This window comes from Mycothermus thermophilus, assembly GCF_041956435.1.
Source record: "Mycothermus thermophilus strain CBS 625.91 unplaced genomic scaffold VTJ04scaffold_2, whole genome shotgun sequence".
Lineage (NCBI taxonomy): Eukaryota > Fungi > Ascomycota > Sordariomycetes > Sordariales > Chaetomiaceae > Mycothermus > Mycothermus thermophilus.
In genome coordinates this window covers 1,802,531-1,814,617 of record NW_027191428.1, presented here as the reverse complement: position 1 = coordinate 1,814,617, position 12,087 = coordinate 1,802,531, and the positions used below count along the sequence as shown (strand labels likewise).

The following is a 12,087-nucleotide window of genomic DNA, read 5'->3' as shown; positions in this document are numbered from 1 at the left end:
AACACCTGATCCAACCCAAACTCCAGACATACACACCACTGCGATCCGATTCCCGTCGTCCGAATTGCTACCAATCCGAAAGCTCTGTCGATTGAAAACCACTTCCGTAATCTCTCCCGGCCTGGCCCCGACCATGATCCCCCGGTAACGCTGTCAGTGTCCGACCTCCTCGAATCGTCTTTGACCCTACCTGAACTCTCCCTGCCGTCCTGCATGGTCGCCAACAGCACAGGAACACTGCTGCGTGGCTGGGGAGACTCGGAGAGCCGTCATGTACTCAAACCAAGGCGCCCGCAAGTCGGTCGATAGCCTGTCGCCGACGAGATCGCGACAAGACTTCCCCTTTCACGGCACCGCCCCTCATGCCGCCGCCCCACGTCCGGCCCAGCGCCGCGGCTCGAATGCCAGTTCCATCCATTCCATCCCCTCCATCGGCGGCTCGCTCGACTCGTGGACCGCGACCTCGTCCGGCCCCGTCTACGAATGGGGCCAAAACGCCATCTCAACCCTCCTGCAGCCCCCGATCGTGAGGACCGGCCTCCTCCCCCATACCGCACCCCCCGCCTCGAGCGCCCACAAGCCGCCCACCTCCAAAGACATCCCCCCAGTCACCCTTACCAACATCCCCCATGTCGATCCCAACGACTTTAAACCCTACCTGTCCGAGGTCGGCCCTTTGTACGAGCAGCTCCGGCGCATCCAGGCAGACGACGACCAGGCGTCGGCCGTGACGCATCGGAAACCGAAGCCCGAAGAGGAGCCGCCGGACGAGGGGTATCTGCAACCGGGACCCAAGCGTACCGGCTTGTCATCAAGACGTACATCATCTGCCTCCTTAAACTCCCTCTCGGCCCTCGACGCCGTCTCGAGTCCGCGCGCTCCGAGCTCGCGATCGCGGAGGGCGGCCGCCCAGGGTCCGCCACCCCTCTCCACCATCCCTCCTGTGTACTTTGACCAGGACTTCCGCCTCGAAAATCCCCGCATCTTCGATGTCGTCAGCGAGCGCTCCGAAGTCGTCCGGCCAGCTCCAGGAACCACCGATGACAAGGGCAAGCAGCCCAATGGCCAGGCCCCCGCGCCGCGCAAGGCCCTGGCTACCAACGCCATTCTGCAGGAGAAGTTGTCGTGGTACATGGACACTGTCGAGATGCACCTCATCCAGTCCATATCGACCGCCTCCACCACCTTCTTCACCGCCTTGGGGGCCCTCCGCGAGTTGCACGCCGAGGCCGCCGACTCTGTCGAACGGATCAAAGCTCTTAGGAAGGATCTACGGGCTCTCGACGAGGAAATGGTCGCTGGCGGACTTCACTTGGTCCAGCAACGTCGGAGACGAGAAAACGTTCAGCAGCTGCACGATGCTGTCATGCAGCTGAGGCAGATCGTCGACGGGGTCGCCGTCTGCGAGTCCCTGGTCGACGCTGGCGAGCTGAATGAGGCGCTCGAAAACATCGACGCAGTCGAGAACTTGATGGCTGGTGAAGTTATCGATGCCAGCAAGCCCGATTACCAGCTGCGGGATCTTCGGGGTGCCATGGCTCTGCAGAGCGTGAGCAGCGATCTTGATACCCTCCGCCTCCGCATAGGCAAGTCGTACGAGACAAAGTTCCTCAACACTTTGCTCACAGATCTTCGGAACCACGTCGACAATGTATCGTCGCAAGAGGTTTTGATGCGCTGGAGCAGTGCATACTCCCGCACTCGTGGCGTCCACAGCCGCGAACCCTCGGCCTTCCCATCCTACATGACTGGGACAGAGGCTATTCGAAAGGAACTACGCGAGAGCCTGACTGGGCTCCAGCGCGCAAGGTTCCTTACGGCTGCCGCGACTGCGTACCGAGATGCTGCTCTGCGCGAAATTAGGACCATCATCCGACGCCAAATGCCCAGCTCCACGGATGATGACGCCGAGTCCATGATGTCGACGTCGACGCGCGGTGGCGGCAGCAAGGGACGGTCACAGCAAGAGCGCTCCATCACTTTGGCTCGCAACCTCCGTGCCCTCGATCCCAAGGATGCCGAGGATCTCCTAACCAACATATACATCGGCGTGGCCGAGGCGTTGAGGAGGATCAGCACTCAAGTCAAGGTCCTGCTGGACGTAGCCAGCTCGATTGGCGAACCGCCCTCGGGTCTCAAGTCTCCCCCGCTGCGGTCGCCGCCCTTCAGCCCCACGGCCCGGCCTCCAACAGCGGAAGCCCAGCAGGCTCAAGAGGAGATTCACCGGGCCATCGACATTGCGAACCTGATGGGCCAGGCGGTGGACGTCGCCCAAGAAAAGGTCGTCAAGGTGCTGCGAGTGCGTGCCGAGCAGAGCAAACGCCTCGATTTGGATTGGTTCCTTCGCTATTTCACTCTCAACCTTCACTTCGCCAACGAGTGCGAGGCCATCTCGGGCCGCAGTGGCACTACCCTCAAGACGGTCGTCAACGGTCACATCAAGGAGTTCATCCAGTATCACGGAGATTTCGAAAGCCAGAAGCTGGCACAGGGTATGGAGTCGGACCAGTGGAATGCGGCGGATTTCGGGGACAAGGATGCGGAGCTGCTCTCCCAGATCCTCGAGCTCAGCACCAGGGACGCTGCGGCCTGGGCAGACGGCATTCAAATATGGATCCCACACCCGGACACGCAGGCGGCAGACGGCGAGCCCGACGTCCTCTCGGCCCCCGCCAACGGCACAACAAAAGCCAAGACGCGGAGCGCCGTGGTCGACTCGGAGAGTTTCCTCCTCCCCAACTCGGCCATCTCGTGCATGCACGGCATGGCCCGCTTCCTGCGGCTCATGAGCGCCATCCCGTCCATGACGGCCGACATCTCCCCGTCCCTCATCGCCTACCTGCAGCTCTTCAACTCGCGCTGCACCCAGCTCATCCTCGGCGCCGGCGCCACCCGCTCCGCCGGCCTCAAGAACATCACCACCAAGCACCTGGCCCTGGCGTCGCAGGCCCTCGCCTTCGTCGCCGCCGTCATCCCGCACATCCGCGAGTTTGTCCGCCGCCAGTGCTCCGGCTCCGCCGCCCCGACCGTCATGGCCGAGTACGACAAGGTGCGCCGCGCCCTGCAGGAGCACCAGAACAACATCTACGACAAGCTCGTCGAGATTATGAGCGGCCGCGCGCTCGCGGGGACCAAGAAGCTGCGCGCCGTGCCGTGGGACCAGCCCGCGACGGCGCACAACGAGTACATGGAGACGCTGTGCAAGGAGACCACCACGCTGCACAAGAACCTGGTCAAGCATCTCCCCGAGGGCACCGTGCGGATTATTATGGTGCCTGTGTTTCAGAATTATAAGGACACGTTTGGCGCGGCGTATCAGTCGGTTGAGCTGGAGACGGAGCAGGGGAGAGAAAGGTTCGTTTTAACACCAGCTTCCGCCATCAAACCGGTATCTGCTGCACTATATAATAGAGTGCTAACAAAATACCCAAAACATGCAGAATGCTCCGCGACGTCGAGCTCTTCCAATCCCGCCTGGGCAAGATTGACGGCTTCGAAGACTCGGGCGACTACCTGGCGTCGATTATCCGGAACAAAAAGATCACGGCACCATCACCCCCTCCCCCGCAGCCATCACAGACGCAACCACAACCGCAACCGCAACCGCAACCGCAACCGCAACCTCAGCAGCAGCAGGAGGCGGCGACGAGGACATCAACCCCGACGCCGCCACAAGCGTCAACTAACCCCCCGACCCAAGCCGCTGAGAAGACGCCGAGTCCCGGGGCGAGGAGTCCGTCACCTAAGCAAGGGGGAAGTGGTGGTGGTGGTGGTGGTGGTGAAGCAGGGGAGAAGAAGGAGGAGGGACCTTCGGCGGGGAGTTAAGTCTCCATTTCGTTGGGTCGGGGGGGTTACTATGAGGAAATGATGAGGTGGGTGGGTTGGCGGCGGCGGTGGTAGTGGTGAGGGTTAGTTTACAGAAAAGGATAAGTTGGTTATCATTGTTGTTATTACGTACTACCAGGTTCCCCATTCCTATAACCTAAGGTTATTATTCTCTGAGCGACGGGAGTTAGATATTTTGCACCGGTGCATGTTTGGTGGCGGGGATGGATGGATGGTTGGTTGGTTCGTTGGTTGGTTGCGGGGGTATACAAATATAATATATATGTATGTCCGTCTGGTTTGACCGGTTCATGCTTGTCCGGGTTCTATGCTTCTCATGTAGTGCTTCGCCTAGGTAGTAGGTACTTAGGTATCTACCGTAGTAGGCATGGACCTAGAAGTCCGGTTACCATGCGTCCTTTATCATCCAGGGGAGGGCATACATGGTTGTTATTTGGGTGGTGGCCAGGTACCTAAGGTAGGTATATTTTGTGATGAATGGTTATTGTTGATGGTTGAGTGATACCCAGGCAGGTATGTAGTAAGGTAGGTCGGTACCAGGTAGGTCGGCAGTAGTTGGCTTAATCATGGAAATCCCCTGGGTCTCAAAAAATCATGTATATATATGAAACAAGTGAAACCACGATGACATTCCACTTTTTCCAACACGAGAGGTTGAACCATGGCCACACCACATCACCATACACATACACACACACACATCGCACACATACTATTGTACAGTATCATCCCGTATATCTACACATCATATCCCATCCCATCCTATCCAATCATCCAATCCTCCAGTCTCGTGACTATCTCTTCCCTCATCAACTCCCCAAGGTCCTTCGTGGCTGAGAAGGAAAGGGAAAAAGGCAGGCAGGTCTAGGTCAGCAAGCCACCTAGGGCATCACCAACGCCTTGTTTGTTATCAATGGGTGCGTGCGTCAAGAAGGCGGGGAAGGTGGGGAGACGGATCGGAAGACCGAGCGAGGGTCGAAACCCATGTCTTTCAGTGCCTCTTGGGTGTTGAGAGGACTATATTGTTTCCCAGTCCATCTCTCTGCCGAACGCCTTCGGCCAAAACCCACACGCTCTCACACACACACCGCTTGACACATGTTGCCTGCCCAACTGACCCGAACCGTCCCAATCCACACACAAGGACACAAATTCTATAATACAGTCATCTCTTTTTTGGGGTTGTTGCTTGAATACTTTTGTTTTGCCCTCTCCCATTTCTCCCCTTCTTCTTCTCTCCCGTCGTCTGTATCCGTCCTCGAAGCGGTGTAAGTCGTTACGGGTCGCGTGGCCAGGTATGCAAGAAAATTGGGGAGTGAAAAAAACAACAGGGTTGGGAAGAAAATCTGTTGAGTCATGACGAGGCCGTCCATCGTGGCAAAGAAGGTCTATCCGTGAATGACGACGAAAGGAGGAAAAAAGTGAGAGAAACAGAAGAAGCGGGTAGGCCAATGCCAGCTTGGCGGACGACACTAGTCCTGGCTGATCTTCCGTCCATGTCGCTGGCTGGTTAAAGCCGTGGCCGTGCTGTGCCCATCTGACATTAGATTAGGCGGAGGAAAAGAAAACATCTCGGGAGGGCGGTGCGGAGCGGAGCGGGGAGGGGCGAGGACGGCGAGCGGCGGTCCAAGCGACAGCGATGTCATGTTGCTGCTGTCCTGCCTGCTGGCTGGCAGGTGTGAATTAATTTAGAAGGGAATGTTCGGGGGAGGCTGGGCATCATGCTCTTGAAGCTCCTCGCTGCCAGCCTCAATGGAGACACCGAGGCCGATCTTGGCTTGTTGCTGTAGGGAGAATTGTGTCAGCGAACATCTTTTATCTTCTTGTGAGAGTGAATACTGTCGTACCGTGTAGTGGTCCACCTCAGCAGCAAATGTAACCATCAAGGGCGGAGCAACGCGCTTTTCAAAGACGCAGGCCAGTTTGCCCTTGGTGTCGATCTGGGCACGAAGGGTAGACATCCTGAAGTCATATTTGGCACCGAACGTAGTGATGCCTTCCTTCTGGATACCCATCATGCTAGGTCCGGGAGCCATAGAGAGGGTCATATCAACACCAGCCTGGACCTTGTCGGACAGGCGCTGCCAGTAGGTTGCATTGAAAGCACCTTGGGCCTGCAACTGGGCGCTGGCAATGAAGTTCTCAGACTTGTAGCGAGCGAGGTAGGAAATGGCGCTATCAGGCGGTTGTGAGAGGCCAGCGCGCTGCCAGACAGTCTCGATGCCGAGAGCGAGCTTCGGAGTAACGGACTGAAGGTACTGGCCGATGAAAATGCCCGTGAGGCCGCCCTCGAGGATGGAGGGATTGAGAGCCTTGAGTACAGCAGAGAAGTCGCTGCCTTGGTACTCGCCCTCAAGCTGGGTCATGTCCTGGCCAGTGGCAGCCGAAGTGATCTGGAAGCGTGACTTGGTGGTGAACTTGTCACTCCACCGCCAGTTGAAGGCGGCCGAGAGACCGCCCTGGTCGTCATAGTTTGCTTGCGCAAACACCTGGGGCATATGTCAGCGACGAAGATTGGGTCAGTTCCCCCGGGGTCCATACCTTGCTGGTACCATAGAGCGCAGCGAAACTATACGGGTTCAAGCGCTCGCCCATGGCGAACTGGTGGGATACTTGGAATCTGGGTCCCGATCAGCACGGAGCGAGGAGGAAAGCCGGCATGGAAGAGATATGGGAGCAGGCTGCGGCGCATGGGCGTAGCGCGCTGTGGAGGATGACGTACAAGGGGTTGAAGCTGAAGGCCTTTGTGAGGTCGGCGCGGAGACCCGAGAACATGAGGTTGGAGGTGAGGACATCGCGTTGCACCTCTGTATGAGAGGGTATCACGGGTCAGCCATCAGAGGAATCGGACATGGCAGACGGACGCCAGCGACACATACCTTTGGAGAGGTTTTCCACCAAGCCCGGGTTGGGCAGGCCCAGGCGACTTCTCCTCTCATGGAAGGAATCGTAGAGATCTGAGAGACCCGAGAAGAGGGGGTTTTTGCGCAAGAAGCCGAGCGGCGAATCCTGAGCGGACGCCATGGTGAATGAGGTGGACGGAGGGGCGCGGAAGATGGCCGTCTCAATTCAATCGGTCGTAGATGTCGAGATGGGGGAGAGGGGGAGGGGAACAGATTCGCCGATGGCCCTGGACGCCTGTTTCGAGGTCGTCGTCGGAAATTGGGGCCAGGGGATGGGGAAAAAAAAGGTCGAGATGGATGGCGAATCCGGATGGGAGATATCGAAGACTTCCAAGTTCCAGTTTTAGCTGTTGGCCGCGGCGACGTGAAAGAGCTGCCTCTTTCCCAAAAATTTCGCGGCAGCCCCGGCCGTTTCCCACTGGCTGACGCCGTTGTGTGGCCCATGCGCAGGTGGGGAGCCCCACCTTCCACCGCCAAGGAGCACCTGCCCCAAGGCCGACTCCTGCTCGGTGACGCACTCCGGCTCGCCGTTGCTTGTCCGTCTTGTCGCCCGGCTGCCCGGAGGTGGGTCCGCTCGGGACAGTGTCTCACCGCCTGCCAGATTGGTCAGTGTTAGCCGGCTGACCCCCGCGGGATGGACTGGGCAATGCAGGACTCGAACTTTGTTGAGCTTCTGGTTGAATTTCATGACAACCTGAAGCATTGGGGACTCTGCCAATGCATTCAGTGGTCTCTGATAATTCATGATTTCGCCGTAATAAATACCTACCTCTGTTTCCTGTTCTCTTGTCCATCTGTAGGCCACGGCACGGTGCTCATTGTATTCGGACGGACATCCGAGACAAGCCCGATCCAACCCGAGCCAGGCTCCGTCCGCTGCATCTCAAGGCTGGGGCTTGGATCGAGCTTATCAAGGTTCCCACAGTACTACCCCCATACCTACAACATCGCAGCCGTGATTCCTCGTTTCAACAGATTGTCTTGTTGCAGAGCCTCAGGGAGCTGCACCTCCATCTCCAAAAGTGCGTCATTTGCATCAACCTGCCCAGGCATTGCACGGGGCCGACCACCCCTAACCCTTGCCTTGCCTAGTCTCCAGCCAAGCTGAGCTCAGGTCATCCTCACCTCAGGCGGCGACTTCTTTGAGTCTCGACATTCGCACCTTGCCACCACCACCTGCAGACATTGGGACCACCATCCACAGCATCTCATCTTACCATCTTGTAGGTGACGGCAGAAGAGACGGAGTTGTGGTGCCGGGGTTGGCCGCTTTAGCATCGGTGTCTTCTACGCATTGTTAGCATCACCACCACTTCGGGAGCACTTCGCGGAACGTTACGCGGAACCTGGAATCGCCGAGTTTATCTCATCCAATCCGGGCATCCTAAAACTGTTTTCTCTTTACCAAGCCTATAAGCATATCTTTCTTCTTGCAAGCTCTGTTTGTGAGCAGCGTGGTTGTTGACAAACCCCTTTTGCCTGCCGCCACTGCAACTCTACCCCCTTGAACAGCAACTTGCCAAGATGGATACTCTACTGTGAGTTCAGATCTCAATAGGCCTATTTCTACAGCCAATTTACCTTGCTGACATTGACAGTACTGCCGAGATCGCGGCAAATGCGCCGCGCTACCGGCGCAAGAGCTCCACGTTTCTCGATGCCATCCACGATGTCCCCGACGACAAGCAGGAGAGCCTGGCCCCGGCCCAGCTGTACAGCACCATGTCTGGCCGTCTTTTTCATTCAGGCCGCATTGTTATTGTCATGGTTGGCCTGCCGGCTCGAGGAAAAACGTAAGCCAGCAGCTCGGTTGCCTGAGTGAATGAAGTCTGACTCGCCTCTCTTAGGCATATTTGCGTCTCAGTGGCTCGGTACCTTTCCTGGTAGGACTTGCATGATCCTCTCTCAACCGGTTGAACCGGTACCTAACGCTCTTTCTCTCCAGGCTTGGTGTCAAAACTCGGGTATTCCATTTGGGAGACTACCGACGTGCCACCGTTGAGGGAGGTCATGTGCCCGAAGACTATTTTTATCCGAATGCTTCGCCTGCCTCCCTCATGCTCCGCCAGAAGATTCTTAAGAAGTGTAGGGACGATATTTACTCCTGGCTTCACCATGAGAATGGACAAGTTGCCATTTACGATGCTGTGAACCCGACCTCGGCCGGGAGGAGGGCCCTCGCCAAGGAGTTTGCTAAGCACGATGTCCAGGTGAGTGACCCCCCCGCCCCCCTTTCAGCAATTTTCCCGGCCTAGGTTAACCGTTCCTTCCAGACGCTCTTCATCGAGTCATACGTGGATGATCAGGAAATTCTTAAGGAGAATGCTCGGAATGTGAAGATATCGTCTCCTGACGTATGCGCATCCCCAGTGTCTGCCGCTCGTGAGGGGCAAAGTGATTCTGACCTTTCATAGTTCCATGGGATGGACCCGGATGAGGCGGCCAAGCAGTACCTCAAGCGGATAGAGACCAAGATTCCCGTGTTCGAGACGATGAACGAAGACGAGCTCAACTACGTCAAGATGATCAACGCAGGACGGGCCTTCTTTTACAACAACGTCAGCTTCAACTACCTCTCTCACCGCATCGTCTTTTACCTGACCAACCTGCACATCAAATTCCGCACCACCTTCTTCGTGCGGGCCGGCTCGACTACGGAGGAGGATTCTTATAAGGCGGACGCCCCTCTGTCCGAGGAGGGCCGCCGTTATGCTCGCAAGATGGCCGAGACCCTACTCAAGCACCGCGAGCAGGAACGCCTGGCTTCAATCGAGCAGGGAGGGCCTGACGTGCCACTGCGCCCGCTGACTGTGTGGACATCGACGCGCCTGCGGACCATCCAAACCGCCGATCCACTGAAGGAGATGGGATACAAGATTCGCCACCGTTCTGAGATGAGCCAGATCAATCCGGGCGTTGCGGAGAAACTTTCCGAGAGAGCTCTGCGCGCCTTGTACCCAGAGGAAGTGGAGAAGCACGAGCTGGATCCTTACCACCACCGCTATCCGCGGGGTGAGGTAGGTAGTTTGAGCATCCGCTCCGAAGTCAACAGAGCTAACACACCACCACCAGTCCTACCACGACCTCGCCGTCCGCCTCGAGCCCATCATCCTCGAGCTCGAGCGCGAACAAAACGACCTCCTCATCATCGCTCACGAGAGCGTGTTACGCGTGCTCTATGCCTATCTCATGCACTGCAGCACGATGGACATCCCGAAGCTTAAGTTCCCCCGGGACGAAATCATCGAGATTATTCCCGCCGCGTACCAGAACGAGGCCAAGCGCATCCACATCCCGGGCATCGACCCGGCCACGATTCCCCCTTCGCCTGAGGACATCAGGGTCCGTCCCTCGCCGGGGGAGGTGGACCCAAACTTGCCCCCGATTCCGGGGCTGACGGTAGACTCGCCGCAGCCGCAGGAGGAGGTGCAGAGGCCGCCGACCAAGGTGGTGAATAACTCGAAGGAGGCGGTGTCGGATAAGTTGGCGGACGAGGATTGATGATTTTTTTTGTGACGTGGGCCCTGCCTGGTGGGCGACTAGGATAGGATAGCAGGTTGTAAAGTAAAGATTTGCATGACAGAAAGGAAGGTTACGGAGTTAGCAGGCCAGGTAAGGCTGGTTGAAGAGAACTACCCTAAGCCAATCAAACAAATTTGGCGAAAGAGTTTCCGGAGAAGATATGGTGGTTGTAGAAAGCGCATTGAAGCGAATTGACAGCATTTTTCTGGGACATGGTTATGTTTCTCTTTTTGTATTCAGGCGAGAAGGCTCTTTGTCTCTCCCGACTACAACTCGACCGCGGGTTCTCCAAGCATTGCAACAAAAACAGAGAAATCTCCAAGCTATGCTCGACAGGGGAGGTATCTGAAGAGTGAGACCTGGAGAGATCCCTACCACGTCACGTCTCTCCAAAGCGCTCATTATATAAACTTTATGTTTATCTAACTCTATGTATGTATATCATCAAACGTACTGGTGCCTTTCGGAAACTTGTTCGGATCCATCTGCCGGAAGCTTGGATCCCGAGGCAACCAAATGGATGTTCAAGAGACAATGTCCGATGACGTCGGCATTCTGCAACCAACCCAAGCCAAGTCGCAGGAGCCCCGCGTTCTCCAATTCCGTTTCGAAGCTTCCCCGCAGTCCGGTGGAACACTGGAACCAGAGAATCCAATCCAATTCAACACTTGAAGTACCTGTAACTGAGGTGCCTCTCTTAACCTGGATTCAACCATTGACTGTCGAAAGGTGCTTGGTTTTATTAATCGAGTCAAAAGAAACGTCATTTCCCCCTGGCCCATTACCTGTCCATCTCTCCCATCGCCACATACCTAGGCCTCGAGATTTTCACTCTCTTTTTTTCCATCAAAACACCTCCGAGAGAGAGAGAGGGAGAGAGATACCAGAGAATCAACCTTCAAACATGTCCTCTCCCAACACAAACAAGACAGTCCTCGTCACGGGCGCCACCGGTCTCCTGGGTCGGCAGGTGGCCAAGGCATTTGCCTTCCACGACTGGACCGTCAAGGGCACAGGTTTTTCAAGAGCCGATGGGAAGAGTATTCTCAAGGTTGACTTGCAGGACAAGAAACAGGTTGAGGAGGTGTTGGATGAGGTGAAGTACGTGCGCCGTGCCTAGGTACTTTGTATGCCTTGCTGCTGACCGTCTTGTCAATCACCAGGCCGTCGGTTGTCGTTCATTGTACGTTGTCGTCAAATGCTTTCTAGTAGTACTCTCATGCCCCAACCTATTATCCAAACGGAGGAGGTAGGGCAAAACACCAATTGCGCATATATCACTAACATCCTCTTCCCCCCCAGGCGCCGCCAACCGCTCCCCCGAGAGCGTCGACTCCGACCCGGCCGGTGCGCGCGCCCTCAACATCGAGGCCTCGCGCTCCCTCGCCCAGGCCTGCGCCGCGCGCGGCATCTTCCTCATCTACATCTCCACCGACTACGTGTTCCCGGGGCGGCCGGGAGAGGCGCCGTACGAGGCGGACGCCGAGCCCGCGCCGACCAATCTGTACGGGCAGACCAAGCTGGACGGGGAGAAAGCGGTGCTTGGGGTGTTTGATGCCGAAGGGAACGAAGGGAAGAAATGGTTGGGCGTGGTGCTGCGCGTGCCGGTGCTGTACGGGGAGGTGGATAAGGAGAAGGGGAATAAGGAGAGCGCGGTGAATGTGTTGATGGATACGGTCATGAAGGCGGCGAGGAAGGAGGTGGACAAGGTGAAGATGGATCATTGGGCGATCAGGTATCCGACGAATACGGAGGATGTTGCGAGGGTTTGTTACGGTGAGTTTTGGTTCTTTTTTTTTTTTTTTTTTTTTTTTTT

General features: G+C 56.7%; 7 protein-coding genes across 7 annotated transcripts in view; 4 read left to right on the top strand and 3 right to left on the bottom strand.

Annotated features, from left to right (window-relative positions):
* Positions 1-271: 271 nt before the first annotated feature.
* Positions 272-3,825, top strand: VTJ04DRAFT_2804 (uncharacterized protein; the record flags this gene model as incomplete). The annotated part of the gene is made up of 2 exons (XM_069360634.1): positions 272-3,354; positions 3,441-3,825. 2 exons carry the CDS (start codon positions 272-274, stop codon positions 3,823-3,825), a joined length of 3,468 nt encoding a protein of 1,155 aa, XP_069221325.1.
* Positions 3,826-4,507: 682 nt separating this feature from the next.
* On the top strand, positions 4,508-4,858 carry VTJ04DRAFT_2803 (uncharacterized protein; the record flags this gene model as incomplete). The annotated part of the gene is made up of 2 exons (XM_069360633.1): positions 4,508-4,708; positions 4,778-4,858. 2 exons carry the CDS (start codon positions 4,508-4,510, stop codon positions 4,856-4,858), a joined length of 282 nt encoding a protein of 93 aa, XP_069221324.1.
* A 5-nt stretch (positions 4,859-4,863) lies between these two features.
* On the bottom strand, positions 4,864-5,492 carry VTJ04DRAFT_2802 (uncharacterized protein; the record flags this gene model as incomplete). Its single annotated transcript, XM_069360632.1, has 2 exons — positions 4,864-5,373; positions 5,460-5,492. The coding sequence occupies 2 exons, from the start codon at positions 5,490-5,492 to the stop codon at positions 4,864-4,866; spliced, it is 543 nt and encodes a 180-aa protein (XP_069221323.1).
* A 42-nt stretch (positions 5,493-5,534) lies between these two features.
* VTJ04DRAFT_2801 (uncharacterized protein) lies at positions 5,535-6,870 on the bottom strand (the record flags this gene model as incomplete). The annotated part of the gene is made up of 5 exons (XM_069360631.1): positions 5,535-5,630; positions 5,694-6,335; positions 6,388-6,466; positions 6,569-6,653; positions 6,726-6,870. 5 exons carry the CDS (start codon positions 6,868-6,870, stop codon positions 5,535-5,537), a joined length of 1,047 nt encoding a protein of 348 aa, XP_069221322.1.
* Positions 6,871-7,092: 222 nt separating this feature from the next.
* On the bottom strand, positions 7,093-7,543 carry VTJ04DRAFT_2800 (uncharacterized protein; the record flags this gene model as incomplete). The annotated part of the gene is made up of 2 exons (XM_069360630.1): positions 7,093-7,343; positions 7,519-7,543. The coding sequence occupies 2 exons, from the start codon at positions 7,541-7,543 to the stop codon at positions 7,093-7,095; spliced, it is 276 nt and encodes a 91-aa protein (XP_069221321.1).
* A 730-nt stretch (positions 7,544-8,273) lies between these two features.
* On the top strand, positions 8,274-10,250 carry VTJ04DRAFT_2799 (uncharacterized protein; the record flags this gene model as incomplete). Its single annotated transcript, XM_069360627.1, has 7 exons — positions 8,274-8,287; positions 8,348-8,542; positions 8,597-8,632; positions 8,695-8,959; positions 9,023-9,103; positions 9,164-9,766; positions 9,822-10,250. The coding sequence occupies 7 exons, from the start codon at positions 8,274-8,276 to the stop codon at positions 10,248-10,250; spliced, it is 1,623 nt and encodes a 540-aa protein (XP_069221320.1).
* A 925-nt stretch (positions 10,251-11,175) lies between these two features.
* The window catches only part of VTJ04DRAFT_2798 (uncharacterized protein), a gene marked incomplete at both ends in the record, with an annotated part of 1,655 nt that continues 743 nt past the window's right edge, over positions 11,176-12,087 (top strand). The window contains 3 exons of the mRNA XM_069360626.1: positions 11,176-11,372; positions 11,435-11,454; positions 11,574-12,047. Of these exons, the coding sequence (XP_069221319.1) occupies positions 11,176-11,372; positions 11,435-11,454; positions 11,574-12,047 (691 nt within the window). The remainder of the gene's footprint in view (positions 11,373-11,434; positions 11,455-11,573; positions 12,048-12,087) is intronic.